The 18,122-nt window shown below is 52.4% G+C and overlaps 1 protein-coding gene and 1 non-coding gene across 2 annotated transcripts in view; one reads left to right on the forward strand and one right to left on the reverse strand.

The window, feature by feature from the left end:
* Positions 1-12,344: 12,344 nt before the first annotated feature.
* On the forward strand, positions 12,345-12,416 carry TRNAA-UGC (transfer RNA alanine (anticodon UGC)). Its single transcript has one exon. It is a non-coding gene; the product is annotated as a tRNA-Ala (tRNA).
* Positions 12,417-14,033: 1,617 nt separating this feature from the next.
* CCM2L (CCM2 like scaffold protein) overlaps positions 14,034-18,122 on the reverse strand; it is a 45,111-nt gene continuing 41,022 nt past the window's right edge. The window contains exon 10 of the mRNA XM_060233180.1: positions 14,034-14,357. Coding sequence (XP_060089163.1) covers positions 14,065-14,357 — 293 coding nt within the window. The 3' untranslated portion in view covers positions 14,034-14,064. The remainder of the gene's footprint in view (positions 14,358-18,122) is intronic.

Consider the following 18,122-nt stretch of genomic DNA (forward strand, 5'->3'; position numbering starts at 1 on the left):
CTCCCCTCCCCCCGCTTTCTGACGACCCTGAAGCGGGGGGAGCGTCTCCAAACCGGGGGATCCCCTGCCCCCACCTGGGGATTGGCAACCCTACAGGGACTCAAGGTGCATGACTCAGAGTCAATGAAATGGGATGCTGAATAACCGATGCATTAGGACAAGGGTGTCGGACTCATTTGTTACGAGGGCTGGATCTGACAAAAATGAGACCTTGTTGGCCAGGCCAGTTTGGTGTAGTCCCCAGATATTTCTTGAATTGGACTTGGCAACCCAGGAGAGCCAGTTTGGTGTAGTGGTTAAGTGTGCGGACTCTTATCTGGGAGAACCGGGTTTGATTCCCCACTCCTCCACTTGCACCTGCTGGAATGGCCTTGGGTCAGCCAGAGCTCTGGCAGAGGTTGTCCTTGAAAGGACAGCTTCTGGGAGAGCTCTCTCAGCCCCACCCACCTCACAGGGTGTCTGCTGTGGGGGAGGAAGATAAAGGAGATTGTGAGCCGCTCTGAGACTCTAAAATTCGGAGTGGAGGGTGGGATATAAATCCAATATCTTCTTCTTCATTATCTTCATGTGTGTACCTATTTAAGATTAGGTAGCACAGATATAAACTTTATAAAGGACACAGTCAAACACAGTAAAATATTTTTTAAAAAACATGCCCAAAACATTAACACTCATTGGTCTTAAAGGTGCTTTCCTTGTATCTCTGCCATAGGATCCAGGGAACTGGGCAAAGGAAGCTCTGGCTCTTTCCTTCCTTCCCTAGGGGACCAGGAGGGGGAAGAGCCTCAGCCAATAGAAGGAAGAGAGGCTTGGCTTAGTAGCTCTGCTGTGCGATTGAGAGAGCCTGGCAAAGCAAGCTCTGCTTCTCCCCCTTTCGTCCGCAGTGTATTGTGTTCAGTTTTGGGCACCACATTTTAAGAAGGCTATAGACAAGCTGGAATGGGTCCAGAGGAGGGCGATGAAGATGGTGAGGGGTCTGGAGATCAAGTCCTATGAGGAAAGGTGGAAGGAGCTGGGCATGTTTAGCCTGGAGAGAAGGCGGCTGAGAGGTGATACGATCATCATCTTCCACTACTTGAAGGGCTGTCGTATAGAGGATGGTGTGGAATTGTTTTCTATGGCCTCAGAAGGTCAGACCATAGAACCACTGGGTTGAAATTAAATCAGAAGAGTTTCCAGCTCAACATTAGGAAGAACTTCCTGACCGTTAGAGCGGTTCCTCAGTGGAACAGGCTTCCTCAGGAGGTGGTGGGCTCTCCTTCCTTGGAGGTTTTTCAACAGAGGCTGGATGGCCATCTGACAGCAATGAGGATCCTGTGAATTTAGGGGGAGGCGTTTGTGAGTTTCCTGCATCGTGCAGGGGGGTGGACTAGATGACCCTGGAGGCCTGTTCCAACTCCATGATTCTATGATCTTAGGGGAACTGATCTCTGTAATCAGGAGCTGAAATTTCAGGGGATCTCCAGATCCCACCTGGAGGATGGCATCTCTATTCCCAGGGCTGAGCTGAAAGCTGAAATGCATGCCCATGTGTTAATGAGCAGCATCCTTCCTACGGTTGCCAACCTCCGGGTGGCGGATGAAATCTGCCGGTCTTACAACTGCTCTCTAGAGCAGAGAGGTCAATACCCCTGGAGAAAATGGCTGCTCCAGAAAAAGACTTCTACGGCATCACATTGCTGCTGAGCTCCACTCTCAAACTTCCCTTCCTGAGCTCCACCCTCCGAGATCTCAAGGAATTTCCCAACCTAGAGTTGGCACCCCTAGATTCTCTCCTTTCTCCTACCAGCAGGAGCACAGTGGGGCAGAGAGGGAACTCTGCAAACACTGTCTACTTCCCCAACCGCTATTGGGGACAGCCCCCAGCTTACTGAAGTCCTTCTCTTCGCCTACTTTGAATAGACAAATACAGGCATTTTTTTTCTGTTAAAAGAAGGAACTAGGCCAGCCCTTCATGCAAAGCGGGGCCAGGAAGCCTCTAACTTCTGCAGAAATTGAGGCTGTGGATCTCCCCTCCCTCCCCCCCACCCTTTCTCTCTCCTAGATCCCTGAGCAAGAGATCTTTTTTGTTGTTTAGTCGCACGTTCAAATCCGACTCTCTGCGACCCCATGGACAAAGTCACGCCACGCCCTCCTGTCTTCCACCATCGTCCAAAGTCTACTCAAATTCATGTTTGTTACATCAGTAATGCTGTCCAGCCGTCTCCTCTTTTGCCGTCCCCTGCTTCTTTTGCCTTCTGTCTTTCCCAGCATCAGGGTCTTCTCCAGGGAGTGCTCCCTTCTCATTGGGTGGCCAAATGAGAAGGGACCCCTCACTGGAGAAGACCCTGATGCTGGGAAAGACAGAAGGCAAAATGTTGAGTATCGGACTCTGCACCCGCGCCGCGCAAGCCGGGACGTCCTCGGGTTACCTGGCGCAGCGCGGGAAAAGTCACCGCCAATCAAGACCAAGCGCGGGAAGTTTAACTGGCCAGGATTGGGCTGGCCAGCAGGGGGGTTGATCCGGGGTGCATGTATATATTAGCGGACCCGGCCGCGTGTTTCCCAGTTCTGTAATGTATCAGCGATTAAAGACCAATGCCTTTACCACGTCTCGTCTCCCAGTACATTACACTGGCGACGAAGGTGGGATCTAGATAGGTCCGGCCGGAGACGAGGAAGGCGAGAGACCGCAGGATCGGGCAGCCCGCCGCCACCATGGCGAACTCGAGCGTAACGACGGGCCATCTTGCGGAATTCAACCCGGAGCACCCCGAGAGATGGGAGACCTACACCGAAAGGGTCGAGTGCTACCTGCGGGCGAACCTGATCGACGATGACGAGAGAAAGAGAGACGTCCTGCTGAGCGTCTGTGGCGAAGAGACCTTCGAGATCGCACGAGGTCTCTCCGCTCCAGCTAAGCTGACGGAGAGGACCTACCGGGAAGTCATGAGGCTCCTCACGGGCCACTTTTCACCCCAACCGTCCATCGTCGCCCGCCGATTCCTCTTCCACAAGAGGGACCAAAAGTCGGGGGAGACAGCGGCGGTCTACCTGGCGGCCCTTCGGCAGATCGCCGGAAATTGCAACTTTGACAAAAGGGACGAAGCCCTGCGGGACCGTTTCGTCTGGGGCCTCCGCGACGAGCGATTGCAGCAGAAGCTCTTCGCGAAGGAGGAGCTAACGCTACAACAAGCCTTCAACGAGGCAACGGCCTTCGAGAGGGCCACCAAGGCGTTCGGCCAGCCACGAGGTGAAGCAGTCCACCAAGGGGAAACGGAGCCAGAAGACCGAACAGAGGAAGAAGCGTTTCAACTCCGGCGGCCCCAAAGAACGGACACAAGGGCCCCCACTAGACAGCGAGCGACGGAGAGGGCCACCGCCACCACCGGTCCCAGATGCGCCAGCTGCGGCGACCCCCACGAGCGCCGGGACTGCCCGTACCGCAACCTGGACTGCCGCAGCTGCGGAAAGACGGGCCACATCGCTCGGGCTTGCCGGGCCAAGAACAGCCGCCGACAACCATCAGCGCATCACGACTCCCTGGACACCCACACGACGGCATCCACCACTCTGCAGGTATTGAACTTGCCCCTATCGGCCCCAGACAAGGTCAAAATGTCGGTCCTAATCGAGGGCGCCCCCTGCACCATGGAAGTGGACTCGGGTTCCTCCATCTCCATCATTTCGGAGGAAACCCTCAAGAAACTATGCCCCCACCGCCGCCTTCAAACGAGGCCAGCGGACTTCGTACTGAGGGACTTTCAGAAGAACCCAGTACACATCGTGGGGTGGGCCCGGGTGCACGTGGAAAGAAGGGGTTTCAGAGGGCCCCTGGACATCCTAGTGGTCAAGCGCCAACTGACCACACTTCTAGGGTTGGCTTGGTTCAATCCCCTGGGGATCCAGCTGGTGGGGGTGGACCACTTGCAGGCAAGCAATTTCGACGGGGTCTGCCGAGAGTTCCCCGAGGTCTTTGATGGGTCTTTGGGGAGCTATAAGGGTCCGCCCATCACCCTACCGATTGACCCAATGGTCAGGCCCATAAGGCTTAAAGCGAGGCGCGTCCCGTTCGCCCTTAAGCCGAAAATAGAGGCAGAACTGGACCGCCTAACGGCCCAGGGCGTCCTAGAACCGGTAACATACGCGGAATGGGAAACCCCCATAGTAACGCCCGTCAAACCCAATGGGGAGGTGAGGATCTGCGCTGACTACAAGTGCACGATCAATAAGGCGCTACAAGACAACCCCTACCCAGTCCCGGTGGTCAGCCACGTCCTAGCAGCGCTAGCCGGGGCGAAGGTTTTTGGGAAGCTGGACTTAGCACAAGCATACCAGCAACTGCCGGTCGACGCTAAGACAGCGGAGGCGCAGACGATCGTGACCCACAGGGGCGCGTTCAGGGTTAAACGGCTGCAGTTCGGGGTCAGTGTGGCTCCGGGGATATTCCAGAGCATAATGGACTCTCTCCTTAAAGGGATCCCCGGAGTTCAACCCTTCTTTGACGACGTTTTAATCGCCGCCCCCAATGAAGGAGAGTTCTGCTGCCGCCTGCGCGAGGTCCTCAGGCGGTTCCAAGCGGCGGGGCTGAGAGTCAAAAAGGAGAAATGTTTGTTAGGGGTCCCGCGAGTGGAGTTCCTGGGGTTCGCCGTGGACGCGGCGGGGATACACCCGACGGCGGACAAGACCAGGGCCATAGTCCAGGCTCCTGCGCCCAAATGCAAGGCAGAACTACAGAGTTTTTTAGGATTGTTGAACTTTTATCACACGTTCCTACCGCACAAAGCCGCCGTAGCGGAACCGTTGCACCGTTTGCTGGATAAACAGGCCCCGTGGGTCTGGGGCCAACGCCAAGCCGCGGCGTTCCAAGCAGTGAAGGACCTCTTGGTCTCTAACGCGGTACTTCACCACTACGACGAAAACCTACCCCTGATCCTAGCTTGCGACGCCTCCCCCTACGGAGTAGGAGCGGTTTTGGGGCACCAACTCCCGGACGGGAGGGAAGTGCCAGTCGCGTACTATTCACGGACTCTATCTCCAGCGGAGCGGAACTACGCTCAAATTGACAAGGAGGCCTTGGCGATCGTGGCGGGGGTGCACAAGTTCAACGACTACCTCTACGGTAGGCGTTTCACCATCGCCACGGACCACAAGCCGCTCCTGGGCCTCCTAGCTCCAGACCGTCAGACCCCCCAAATCCTATCCCAGAGGGTCCTGAGGTGGAACCAGTTCCTGAACTCCTACACGTATGAACTGATCCACCGCCCGGGTAAAGCCATGGGACACGCCGATGCCCTCAGCCGCCTGCCGCTCCCCATGACAGAACCGGATCCCGCCCCTGCACATGGGGTAATGCTCATTGAATCGCTCCCCGAGCGCCCCCTGCACGCGGCGGAGGTGGCTCGGGCAACAGGGAGGGACCGCATCCTGGCACGGGTCAGGGACTGGGTGGGGAGGGGGTGGCCATCAGGCAAAGTCGAAGACGCGTTCAGGCCATTCGCGTCCAGGAAGGACGAGCTATCAACCCACAAGGGGTGTGTGCTTTGGGGCAGTCGGGTGGTGGTTCCCCCCCCCTTGCGCAAGCAGGTGCTGGAAGACCTCCACGAGACCCACCCGGGCATCGTGAGGATGAAAGCCCTGGCCCGTAGTTATGTGTGGTGGCCGGGCATGGATGAGGAGATAGAGGGGTGGGTGAGGAGGTGCCAACCCTGCCAAGAATCCCGGCCCGATCCCCCATCAGCCCCGGTCCACAGATGGGAGTCTAACAGGCGACCATGGTCCCGCCTCCACTTAGATTTTGCAGGCCCGTATCAGGGCCAAATCTTTTTTATACTTGTGGATGCCTACACAAAATGGCTGGAGGTGATTCCAGTAGCCTCAACCTCCACAGCAGCAGCCGTCCGGGCACTCAGGAGGGTCCTATGCACGCACGGGATCCCAGACACCCTGGTGACGGATAACGGTACTGCATTCACCTCCCGGGAATTCCGGGAGTTCACGGAGAGGTACCTCATACGACACATAAGATCCGCACCCTTCCATCCGGCCACCAACGGCCAGGCAGAGCGGATGGTGCGGACCACCAAGGAAGCACTGGGGAGAATAGTACAAGGGGATTGGGACCACCGCCTCTCAGCCTTCCTGTTCCACAACAGGATCACCCCAAACCCTATAACGGGATCCAGCCCCGCAGAACTGCTTATGGGGAGGAAACTGACAACACGCCTAGACAGGCTGCACCCCGACCGGGCCCCCGAGGTCCGCGGGTCCCCAGAGGTCCGGGAGGCGGTGCGGGGGTTCTTTCCGGGTGACCCGGTATACGCGAAGAACTTCGCAAGCGGTCCCGAGTGGGTCGCGGGGAGAGTCCTTAGGGTGACAGGTTCCAGGTCATACGAGGTGACCACCGAGGGGGGCCAGGTACTAAGGCGGCACATAGATCAGCTGCGCCGCCGCACCCTACCCGAAGAAACAGAGGAGGTAGGGAATAGGGATCCGCGGGCAACCGAAGGTCCGGAAGGGCGCTCGCCAATACAGGAACTACCCACTTATGACGCCCCCAGAGACACCGAACCAGAGCCGGAGCCTGAAACAGACCCCAACATCCCGCAGCCAGAAGCAGCATCGCCCACAACGGAACCAGCCTCCGCACCAAGAGCGACCCCGAGGAGATCGACACGGGAACGGAGAGCACCGGCGTACCTCCGGGACTATGTGGTTTAAACTAAGGGGGGAGGAGTGTTGAGTATCGGACTCTGCACCCGCGCCGCGCAAGCCGGGACGTCCTCGGGTTACCTGGCGCAGCGCGGGAAAAGTCACCGCCAATCAAGACCAAGCGCGGGAAGTTTAACTGGCCAGGATTGGGCTGGCCAGCAGGGGGGTTGATCCGGGGTGCATGTATATATTAGCGGACCCGGCCGCGTGTTTCCCAGTTCTGTAATGTATCAGCGATTAAAGACCAATGCCTTTACCACGTCTCGTCTCCCAGTACATTACACAAAAGAAGAAGGGGACGGCAAAAGATGAGATGGCTGGACCAGCGCGGGCCTTTCCGACGCCCTCCCGGGCGGAGGAGCACCGGGGGGTGGTGGTGGTGGTAGAGGCCGGGGAAGCCTCGGAAAGGCCCGCGGTGGTCGCTGGAGGCCCTCCATCCACCAGGCTGTCTCTTCCTTTGAGAACGCACGCATAGCTGGTCTTGAGGACAAAAGGAGATCGAGGAAGAATCGCACTGCTACAGCACCAACCCCAAATCAGACTTTTCCCTGCAGCCACAGTGGCCGGACCTGCCTGTCCCGCATCGGTCTTGTCAGCCACCAGCGAGCCTGCAGCAGACGTGGACTACTGCACCCTTCTTAAATCTTCGTTCGCGAAGTCAAGCCGAGAGAGAGAATTCATACAGTATGCACAGTCCTTTATAAGGACAAAATTAGGTGAAGTTATATAGTAAGCGCCGTCTTTCTTGGGACCAATAAGCCTCAAAGGGTTTCAGCCGAGGACTGGCAAAGTAGAGTCTTCTTCACAAGTCAAACTGCTGTAGAAAAAAGGCCAACAGTAGCAGACAGCGACGAAGGCGGCGCCTCTCTGCCTCCGTTTTTCTGAAGCTTCCGCAGGCTTAATGCAAAAGATTTACAAATTTGATAATGGAAATCAATCCTTCAAATGCAATGAAAGTTGTGTTTATAATGTGGTGCTGGGCACTCCATTATTCCCTAAGGAGACCGATTCCCATAGGGAATAATAGAGAATTGATCTGCAGGTATCTGGGGCTCTGTGGGGGGGGGGGCTGTGTTTTGAGGTAGAGGCACCAAAGTTTCAGCATAACATCCAGTGCCTCTCCTCAAAATACCTCCCAAGTTTCAAAAGGGTTGGAACAGGGGGTCCAATTCTATGAGCCCCAAATCAAGGTGCCCCTATATCCTTCCTTATTTCCAATGGAAGGGAGGCATTTAAAAGGCATGTGGTGTGATGGCCAGAACTCCCTTTGGAGTTCATGAACATATGAACATCTGAAGCTGCCTTATACTGAATCAGACTCTCGGTCCATCAAAGTCAGTATTGTCTTCTCAGACTGGCAGCGGCTCTCCAGGGTCTCAAGCTGAGGTTTTTCACACCTATTTGCCTGGACCCTTTTTAGTTGGAGATGCCAGGATTGAACCTGGGACCTTCTGCTTCCCAAGCAGATGCTCTACCACTGAGCCACCATCCCTCCCCAGAGTTCAGTGATGCTTGTCACAACCTTGTTCCTGGCTCCACCCCCAACGCCTCTTGGCTCCACTCCAAAGTCCCCAGATATTTCTTTAATTGGACCTGGCAACCCTGATTGGGATCCGTGCAATATTGTTCTCCTCTCACACCAGCTACTGCTTTCATTGTATGTTCTCCTTTCTACCAGCAGATGGCAGATTTTCTCCACTGAGCAGGGGAACCTGAAATCCAAATCCCGGAACGGCCCCCGACCTCTTTGTAATTTTAGCACAAGCTTTTGTGGCCAGAAGCCCATTTTGTTACATGCATGTTGAGGGTCTTCACTAGAGATGGCGGATGCGGTTCAATGTGGCCAAGTGCAAAGTAATGCACATTGGGGCCAAGAATCCCAGCTACAAATACAAGTTGATGGGGTGTGAACTGGCAGAGACTGACCAAGAGAGAGATCTTGGGGTCGTGGTAGATAATTCACTGAAAATGTCAAGGCAGTGTGCGTTTGCAATAAAAAAGGCCAACGCCATGCTGGGAATTATTAGGAAGGAATTGAAAACAAATCAGCCAGTATCATAATGCCCCTGTATAAATCGATGGTGCGGTCTCATTTGGAATACTGTGTGCAGTTCTGGTCACCGCACCTCAAAAAGGATATTATAGCATTGGAAAAAGTGCAGAAAAGGGCAACTAGAATGATTAAAGGGTTGGAACACTGTCCCTATGAAGAAAGGTTAAAACGCCTGGGGCTCTTTAGCTTGGAGAAACGTCGACTTCAGGGTGACATGATAGAGGTTTACAAGATTATGCATGGGATGGAGAAAGTAGAGAAAGAAGTCCTTTTTTCCCTTTCTCACAATACAAGAACTCGTGGGCATTCAATGAAATTGCTGAGCAGTCGGGTTAGAACGGATAAAAGGAAGTCCTTCTTCACCCAAAGGGTGATTAACATGTGGAATTCACTGCCACAGGAGGTGGTGGCGGCTGCAAGCATAGCCAGCTTCAAGAGGGGGTTAGATAAAAATATGGAGCAGAGGTCCATCAGTGGCTATTAGCCACAGTGTGTATATATTTTAGCCACAGTTTGTGTGTGTGTGTGTGTATATATATATAGTATATATAAATATTTTTGGCCACTGTGTGACAGAGAGTGTTGGACTGGATGGACCATTGCCTGATCCAACATGGCTTCTCTTATGTTCTTATGTTCCAGAGAAGACAAGGCTGAGGTGGCAAAAAGGCAAATGGAATTTTGGGCTGTATCAAGAGAAGTCTAGTGTCCAGATCACATGTGGCTCGAAGCCCCTACCACCCCATCAGCTGGCTAGGAGAAGACATTTCTCTTTTTAAATCACTTCTCCAAGCCAAGCCAGCGTGCAGCTTGGAGAATGTATTTAAAGATAAAGTTGCTTTTGTTCTACATCTCCTTCCTCCACCTATTTGCCTGCCTGCCTTCCTTCCTGAGAGCCAGTTTGGTGTAGTGGTTTAGTGTGCGAGCTCTTATCTTGGAGAACCCGGTTTGATTCCCCACTCCTCCACTTGCACCTGCTGGAATGGCCTTGGGTCAGCGATAGCTCTGGCAGAGGTTGTCCTTGAAAGGGCAGCTTCTGGGAGAGCTCTCTCAGCCCCACCCACCTCACAGGGTGTCTGTTGTGGGGAAAGTTAAAAGATTCAGAGTGGAGGGCCGGATATTAATCCAGTTTCTTCTCCTCCTCCTCCTTCCTTCCTTCCTTGTCTTGTGGCTCTTAAACATCTGACATTTATTATTTGGCTCTTATGTGAAGCAAGTTTGACTGCCCCTGCTCTACTCCTTTGAAGAGTTTCACATGTTCAGTTTTATAAAGTTTAACTTGACAGTCAAATAAAGGCATTTATCTAAATCTGATAATCAGTGCCAGATGGTACAATTTTATATGCTTATTGTTATAAATGGCACATTTTGTTTTGTCAAGGCAGTAAAATAAATTTAGAGTTCATAATGACAAAGATATATTTCAATTCCCCCATCTCTGTTTTTTTCCTGCCTCTCCCAACCCCTCCCCCATGGCCTTGGAATTTCTGGACATGCTCTCTAGTCCTTACAACACAGAAATATGTGATGCTTGTTTTTAAATGTATTTATTTTTTTAATAGCCCGCCTTTCGCACAGAGACTCCAGGGGGATTACAAAATAAGAAAACAATTCAAGCAGACGCGAGACATCCGTTAGAGAGGAACTGGAATTAGAAAACAGTGTAAAATATGAGAGAAAAAAAAATATTAGGGTTTGTAGAATCTTTCGGGCTCAAGTGCCGTGTTCTACTGCTCCGGCTGCAACGCCACTGAGGATGTTCTCCGCAGCCGAGAACGAAACGTCTGGAAGAAAAACTTTCTCCAGTAGAACACGGCACTTGAGCCCGAAAGATTCTACAAACCCTAATGATGTTGCCAGCCTTGAAAACCTGAAATCTTTGATAAAAAAAAAAATAGATAGCAGGGTGAAAGGACCAGGAGATTCCAAAAGAAATTATAGAACATTCAAATCTGGAAAACCACACAGACCATTCTAAATAGCTATAAATAGAGAAAGTATTGCCCTTGACCTGTTTCTCCAGTGCTGTTGACACGCAATGACATATATCACATTGGAAAATGGTGAATGAACCCCAAGAGGGTATAGTAGAAATTATCATGTATCAGAACTGCCTGAGTGGAAGAAGAAGAAGAAGATATTGGATTTATATCCCGCCCTCCACTCCGAAGAGTCTCAGAGCGGCTCACAATCTCCTTTCCCTTCCTCCCCCACAACAGACACCCTGTGAGGTGGGTGGGGCTGGAGAGGGCTCTCACAGCAGCTGCCCCTTCAAGGACAACCTCTGCCAGAGCTATGGCTGACCCAAGGCCATTCCAGCAGGTGCAAGTGGAGGAGTGGGGAATCAAACCCGGTTCTCCCAGATAAGAGTCCGCACACTTAACCACTATCCAGACTGGCTCTCCAAATTACCTCTGGAATAGGTAAAATTCAGCCTGCTTCCAAGAATATAACAAGGATCTAGGAAGCAACAGAAGTATAGTGTCCAGATCATGTGATGTGATGGTATCGCTTTACTCTGCTCTGGTAAGACCTCACCTGGAGTCTTGTGTTCAGTTTTGAGCACCACATTTTAAGAAGGATATAGACAAGCTGGAAGGGGTCCAGAGGAAGGCGACGAAGATGGTGAGGGGTCTGTAGACCAAGTCCTATGAGGAAAGGTTGAAGGAGCTGGGCATGTTTAGCCTGGAGAGGAGGCGGCTGAGAGGTGATAGGATCACCATCTTCAAGTCCTTGAAGGGCTGTCCTATAGAGGATGGGGTGGAATTGTTTTCTGTGGCCCTGGAAGGTAGGACCAGAACCAATGAGCTGAAATTAAATCAAATGAGTTTCCTGCTCAATATTAGGAAGAACTTCCTGACCGTTAGAGCGGTTCCTCAGTGGAACAGACTTCCTTGGGAGGTGGTGGGCACTCCTTCCTTGGAGGTTTTTCAACAGAGGCTGTATGGCCATCTGACAGCAATGAGGATCCTGTGAATTTAGGGGGAGGTGTTTGTCAGTTTCCTGCATTGTGCAGGGGGTTGGACTAGATGACACTAGAGGTCCCTTCCAACTCTATGATTCTATGAAGCCACAATTGAAGGTGTTACGTAGCTCTGTAAATCTCAGGAGATCTCATTATTGCCAGATTTTCTGCTGCTCTGAATGGCCTCTGATTTCATTGGAATTTTACTTAACTATGACCCACCCGGCACTTCCTGAATTTCATAGCCTCTGCACTCTACTGATGTTCATAATAGAGTCTAACCGCTACACCACGCTGGCTTTCTAAATGCTGATTTATTCCACAGAAACTTGTGATCTCTCCTTAAGGTTCTTACTAGAACCCAGTTCATCTTTAATGATGAATGCCACAAGAATGTATCTCCTGAGCCCAGGGAATAGGTTGCGGTACCTGAGTTGCAGAGAACTGGCCAGAGGTGGGACAAATGGGAAAATGGGGCAGTTAGTTTCAAAGGTGGGAAAAGCCACGGCTCAGTGGAAGAGCGTTTGCTTTGCATGCTGAAGGTCCCAGGTTCAATCCCTGGCATCTCCAGTTGAAAGGACCAGGTGGGAGGTGATGGGAAAGACCTCTGCCTGAGACGCTGGAGAGCCAGGAGGAGAAGCTGTGGCTCAGTGGAAGAGCCTCTGCTTTGCATGCTGAAGGTCCCAGGTTCAATCCCTGGCATCTTCAGTTGAAAAGACCAGGTGGGAGATGGGAAAGACCTCTGCCTGAGACCCTGGAGGGCTGCTACCAGACTGAGAAGGTAAGACTACCCTTGATAGACCAAGACCCTGATTCAATCAAAGGCAGCTTCATGTATGTATGTTCAGTCTGAGATATACAATGGTTAAAAAGGGATACTGTTATCAGACCAGATCTTCTTATAAAGGCCTTGGCCTCTCTGCCCTGTTGTTGGCCCTCCAGAGGAACTGGCTGGCCGCTGTGTGAGACAGGAGGCTGGACTAGATGGACCCTCATAGGTCTGATCCAGCAGGGCTCTTCTGATGTTCTCATGAAGGCCTCAGCCTCTCTGCCCTGTTGTTGGCCCTCCAGAGGAATTGGTTGGTGACTGTGTGAGACAGAAGGCTGAACTAGATGGACCCTCCCTGGTCTGATCCAGCAGAGCTCTTCCAATGTTCTTATGAAGACCTTGGCCTTTCTGCCCTGTTGTAGGTCCTCGAGAGGAACTGGTTGGCCCCTGTGTGAGACAGGAGGCTGGACTAGATGGACACTCACTGGTCTGATCCAGCAGAGCTCTTCCAATGTTCTTATGAAGACCTTGGCCTTTCTGCCCTGTTGTAGGCCCTCGAGAGGAACTGGTTGGCCCCTGTGTGAGACAGGAGGCTGGACTAGATGGACCCTCCCTGGTCTGATCCAGCAGAGCTCTTCCAATGTTCTTATGAAGACCTTGGCCTTTCTGCCCTGTTGTAGGCCCTCGAGAGGAGCTGGCTGGCCACTGTGTGAGACAGGAGGCTGGACTAGATGGACACTCACTGGTCTGATCCAGCAGGGCTCTTCTGATGTTCTTATAAAGGCCTCAGCCTTTCTGCCCTGTTGTTGGCCCTTCAGAGGAACTGGTTGGCCACTGTGTGAGGCAGGAGGCTGGACTAGATGGGCCCTCACTGATCTAATCCAGAAGGGCACTCCTTAGGTTCTTATGAAGGCCTCAGTCTCCATGCCCCGTTGCTGGCCCTCTAAAGGAACTGGTTGGGCCCTGTGTGAGACAAAATGGTGGACTAAATTGACCCTCACTGGTCTGATCTAGCAAGACTCTTCTGATGTTCTTATGAAGGCCTCAGCCTCTCTGCCCTGTTGTTGGCCCTCCAGAGGAATTGGTTGGCGACTGTGTGAGACAGGAGGCTGAACTAGATGGACCCTCCCTGGTCTGATCCAGCAGAGCTCTTCCAATGTTCTTATGAAGACCTTGGCCTCTCTGCCCTGTTGTTGGCCCTCCAGAGGAACTGGTTGGCCCCTGTGTGAGATGGGATGCTGGACTGGATGGACCCCCACTGGTCTGACTCAGCAGGGCTCTTCTGATGTTCTTATGAAGGCCTCAGCGTCTCTGCCCTGTTGTTGGCCCTCCAGAAGAACCGGTTGGCCATTGTATGAGACAGGATGCTGGACTAAGCAGACCACCGGTCTGATCCAGCAGAGCTCTTCAGATGTTCTGATGTGTGTCTACGTGGGTGGGTAGAGTGCCATTTGGCCTTTGCCTCCACTCACCCATACAGCACAGGCCAGTGGACCTGACCGAATATTCCACCGCTTGTCTTCTGGGCGGACGGATGTGCAGCGCAATCGCCAGTCCCTCCACAGCTTCCCCAGCCCGGCCCCTTCCTCACAGATAATTATCCTCATCGTCGGTATCATCTTCACCCTCTTCATCCTCCTCGTTCCGCGCCAGGGCTTCGATGTCGTGGGTGATGTCTGTAATCATGCGGTTGAAGGACTCCGGATCGGAGCGCAGGGACCAGCTGTCGTAGCTGCGCACGGCCGAGGCCGAGGTGCTGCTCATGCTCCGCTTGATGCGCCCAAAACTGTCAGTCAGGATCCCTCCCTCCCGGATGCCGATGTTCTCCAAGAAGCCCTCAAAGTAACCGATGTCCTGGTCAGGAATGAACGGCCGCATACCTGAGGATAAAAGAGGGCGGTGGGTGAAAGAGGCGAGGAGCGGTGTTCCCTCTATGCTGCATTGGCGCGAGCTAGCTCATCGTCTTTTAGCCTCCAGCTCACATATTTTTGTCTTAGCTCAGGATTAAGGCGTGGAATTCACTGCCACAGGAGGGGGCGGCGGCTACAGGCATAGTCAGCTTCAAGAGGGGATTGGATCAACAGCTGGAGCAGAGGTCCACCAGAGGTCCATTATGTGACACAGAGTGTTGGACTGGATGGGCCATTGGCCTGATCCAACATGGCTTCTCTGATGTTCTTATGCGACACAGAGTGTTGGACTGGATGGGCCATTGGCCTGATCCAACAGGGCTTCTCTTATGTTCTTATGTGACACAGAGTGTTGGACTGGATGAGCCATTGGCCTGATCCAACATGGCTTCTCTGATGTTCTTATGCGACACAGAGTGTTGGACTGGATGGGCCATTGGCCTGATCCAACATGGCTTCTCTGATGTTCTTATGCGACACAGAGTGTTGGACTGGATGAGCCATTGGCCTGATCCAACATGGCTTCTCTGATGTTCTTATGCGACACAGAGTGTTGGACTGGATGAGCCACTGGCCTGATCCAACATGGCTTCTCTTATGTTCTTATGTGACACAGAGTGTTGGACTGGAGGGGCCACTGGCCTGATCCAACAGGGCTTCTCTTATGTTCTTATGTGACACAGAATGTTGGACTGGATGGGCCACTGGCCTGATCCAACATGGCTTCTCTTATGTTCTTATGTGACACAGAGTGTTGGACTGGAGGGGCCATTGGCCTGATCCAACAGGGCTTTGATGTTTTTATGTGACACAGAGTGTTGGACTGGATGGGCCATTGGCCTGATCCAACATGGCTTCTCTTATGTTCTTATGTGACACAGAGTGTTGGACTGGAGGGGCCACTGGCCTGATCCAACAGGGCTTCTCTTATGTTCTTATGTGACACAGAGTGTTAGACTGGATGGGCCATTGGCCTGATCCAACAGGGCTTCTCTTATGTTCTTATGTGACACAGAGTGTTGGACTGAATGGGCCACTGGCCTGATCCAACAGGGCTTCTCTTATGTTCTTATGTGACACAGAGTGTTGGACTGGATGGGCCACTGGCCTGATCCAACAGGGCTTCTCTTATGTTCTTATGTGACACAGAGTGTTGGACTGAATGGGCCACTGGCCTGATCCAACAGGGCTTCTCTTATGTTCTTATGTGACACAGAGTGTTGGACTGGATGGGCCATAGGCCTGATCCAACATGGCTTCTCTTATGTTCTTATGTGACACAGAGTGTTGGACTGGATGGGCCATAGGCCTGATCCAACATGGCTTCTCTTATGTTCTTATGTGACACAGAGTGTTGGACTGAATGGGCCACTGGCCTGATCCAACAGGGCTTCTCTTATGTTCTTATGTGACACAGAGTGTTGGACTGGATGGACCATTCGCCTGATCCAACAGGGCTTCTCTTATGTGACACAGAATGTTGGACTGGATGGGCCATTGGCCTGATCCAACATGGTTTATCTTATGTTCTTAGGAAAAATGGCCCCAGAGCACATTTATGCAGTAGCTCACAACTTTAATGCCAGTAGCTCACAAAGTATAATTTTTGCTCACAAGACTCTGCAGCTTAGAGGGAACGTTGGTGAGGAGATATTGTTAGGACAGGGTTTATTCTAGAATTCTGCACAGAGGCAGGAGAAATATTGGATATGTAGGATACTTAGGGTTGCCAAGTCCGAGTCAAGAAACATCTGGGGACTTTGGGGGTGGAGCCAGGAGCAAGGGCGTGACAAGCACGATTGAACTCCAAAGGGAGTTCTCGCCATTCCATTTAATGGGACCGTGCTCCTTTTAAATGACTTCCTTCCATATGAAATAATGGAGGATTGGGTACCTTCTTTGGGGGCTCATAGAACTGAACCCCCTGGTCCAGTCTTTTTGAAACTTGGAGGGTCTTTTGAGGAGAGGCACCGGATGCTATGCTGAAAAATATGGTGCCTCTATCTCAAAAACAGGCCCCCCAGAGCCTTAGGTACCCACAGAGCAATTCTTCATTATACCCTATGGGAATCAATCTCCATAGGGTATAATGGAGTGCCCAGCAGACATTTCCCTCCCCTCCCTGCTTTCTGATGACCCTGAAGCGGGGGGAGGGCTTCCAAACTTGCTCAATTGCTCAGGAGCTACAGAGCAAAACCCGTTTTCTCCACTGGCTGAGGCTCCTCCCTTGGGGAGGAAGGGGAGGAGGCAGAGGTTGCTTTGCCAGGCTCTCTCATCGCACAGCAGAGCTACTGAGCCGAGCCTCTCTTCCTTCTATTGGCTGAGGCTCCTCCCCCTTCTGGTCCCCTGAGGAAGGCAGGAAGGAGCCTAGAGCTTCCTTTGCCCAGTTCCCTGGATCCCATGGGAAGGGTGGGATATAAATCTAAGAAAATAAAAATAAAATAAAATACAAAGAAAGCACCTTTAAGACCAAAGACTGCTAACGTTTTAAGCTTTTTTTTTTTTTTTTTAAATCCTCTAATTGCTTTTTTCTGTGTCCTTTATAAAGTTTATATCTCTGCCAGCAGCGTCACTAGGGCGGGGCCAAGGGGGCCATCGGCCCTCCCCCAGAGCATTCTCATTGGCCCCAGGCACTGACCCATGACCCCCCCACAAACAGGAAGGGGCTGGCCCTGGGACTAGAACGCTGCTGCTGTGTGTGGGCTGGCCGGGATTCTGAAACCGGGGCCGCGCTGCCGCCGGCTCAGCTAAAAGCGTGTGGGTGAGTGGGGGAAACTTAAATGCTGCAAAACTGGTATCTTGGATTACGGGGGGCTGGTCATGTGACCAGAGGGTGGATGAGGGAGGGGCCATGTGAAGTGGGTGGGGTTGTGTGCGGAGGGGGTGATGCAGCCCTCCAAAAGGGGTGATGCCCAATGGGGGGGGGGGGTTGACTTGAATCAGTTACACCCCAGGGTGCAACCCACCCTAGTGACGCCTCTGATCTCTGCTCCCTAATCTTAAATAGGTACACAAATGGCCCGGCCCGACAAGGTCTCATTTATGTCAGATCCAACCCTCCTGAGTTTGACACCCCTGCTAGAGTCCTCCCTTCCAAGCAGCCGTTTTCTCCAGGGGAGTTGGTCTCTGCCAGCTGGAGATCAGTTGCAAAAGTGGGAGATCTCCAGGACCCACCTGGAGACTGGCAACCCTGAGCCGCCTCGGTGGGGAGGCCGGGATATAAATCGAATGAAATGAAATGAAATAATAGTCTTAAACTTGCAACATGGCTCAGGGTAGCTTTGTACGTTGGGGAACTTGGTGAAAAGACATGCCTGAACTTGTGGCATTATTAGGGTGGCCAAGTCCAATTCAAGAAATATCTGGGGACTTTGGGGGTGGAGCCAGGAGACTTTGGGGGTGGAGCCAGGAGACGTTGGGGGTGGAGCCAAGATCAAGGTTGTGACAAGCATAATTGAACTCCAAGGGAGCTCTGGCCATCACATTGAAAGGGACGGCACACCTTTTCAATGCCTTCCTTCTATAGGAAATAATGGATAGGGACACCTTCTTTTGGGGCTCATAGAATTGGGCCCCCTGGTCCAATCGTGTTGAAACTTGGGGGGTATTTTGGGGAGAGGCACTAGATGCTATACTGAAAATTTGGTGCCTCTACCCCAAAAAACAGCTCCCCCAGAGCCCCAGATACTCGCAGATCAATTCTCCATGATTTTCTATGGGAATAAATCTCCCTAG

The sequence above is a fragment of the Heteronotia binoei genome, chromosome 2, assembly GCF_032191835.1.
Source record: "Heteronotia binoei isolate CCM8104 ecotype False Entrance Well chromosome 2, APGP_CSIRO_Hbin_v1, whole genome shotgun sequence".
Lineage (NCBI taxonomy): Eukaryota > Metazoa > Chordata > Lepidosauria > Squamata > Gekkonidae > Heteronotia > Heteronotia binoei.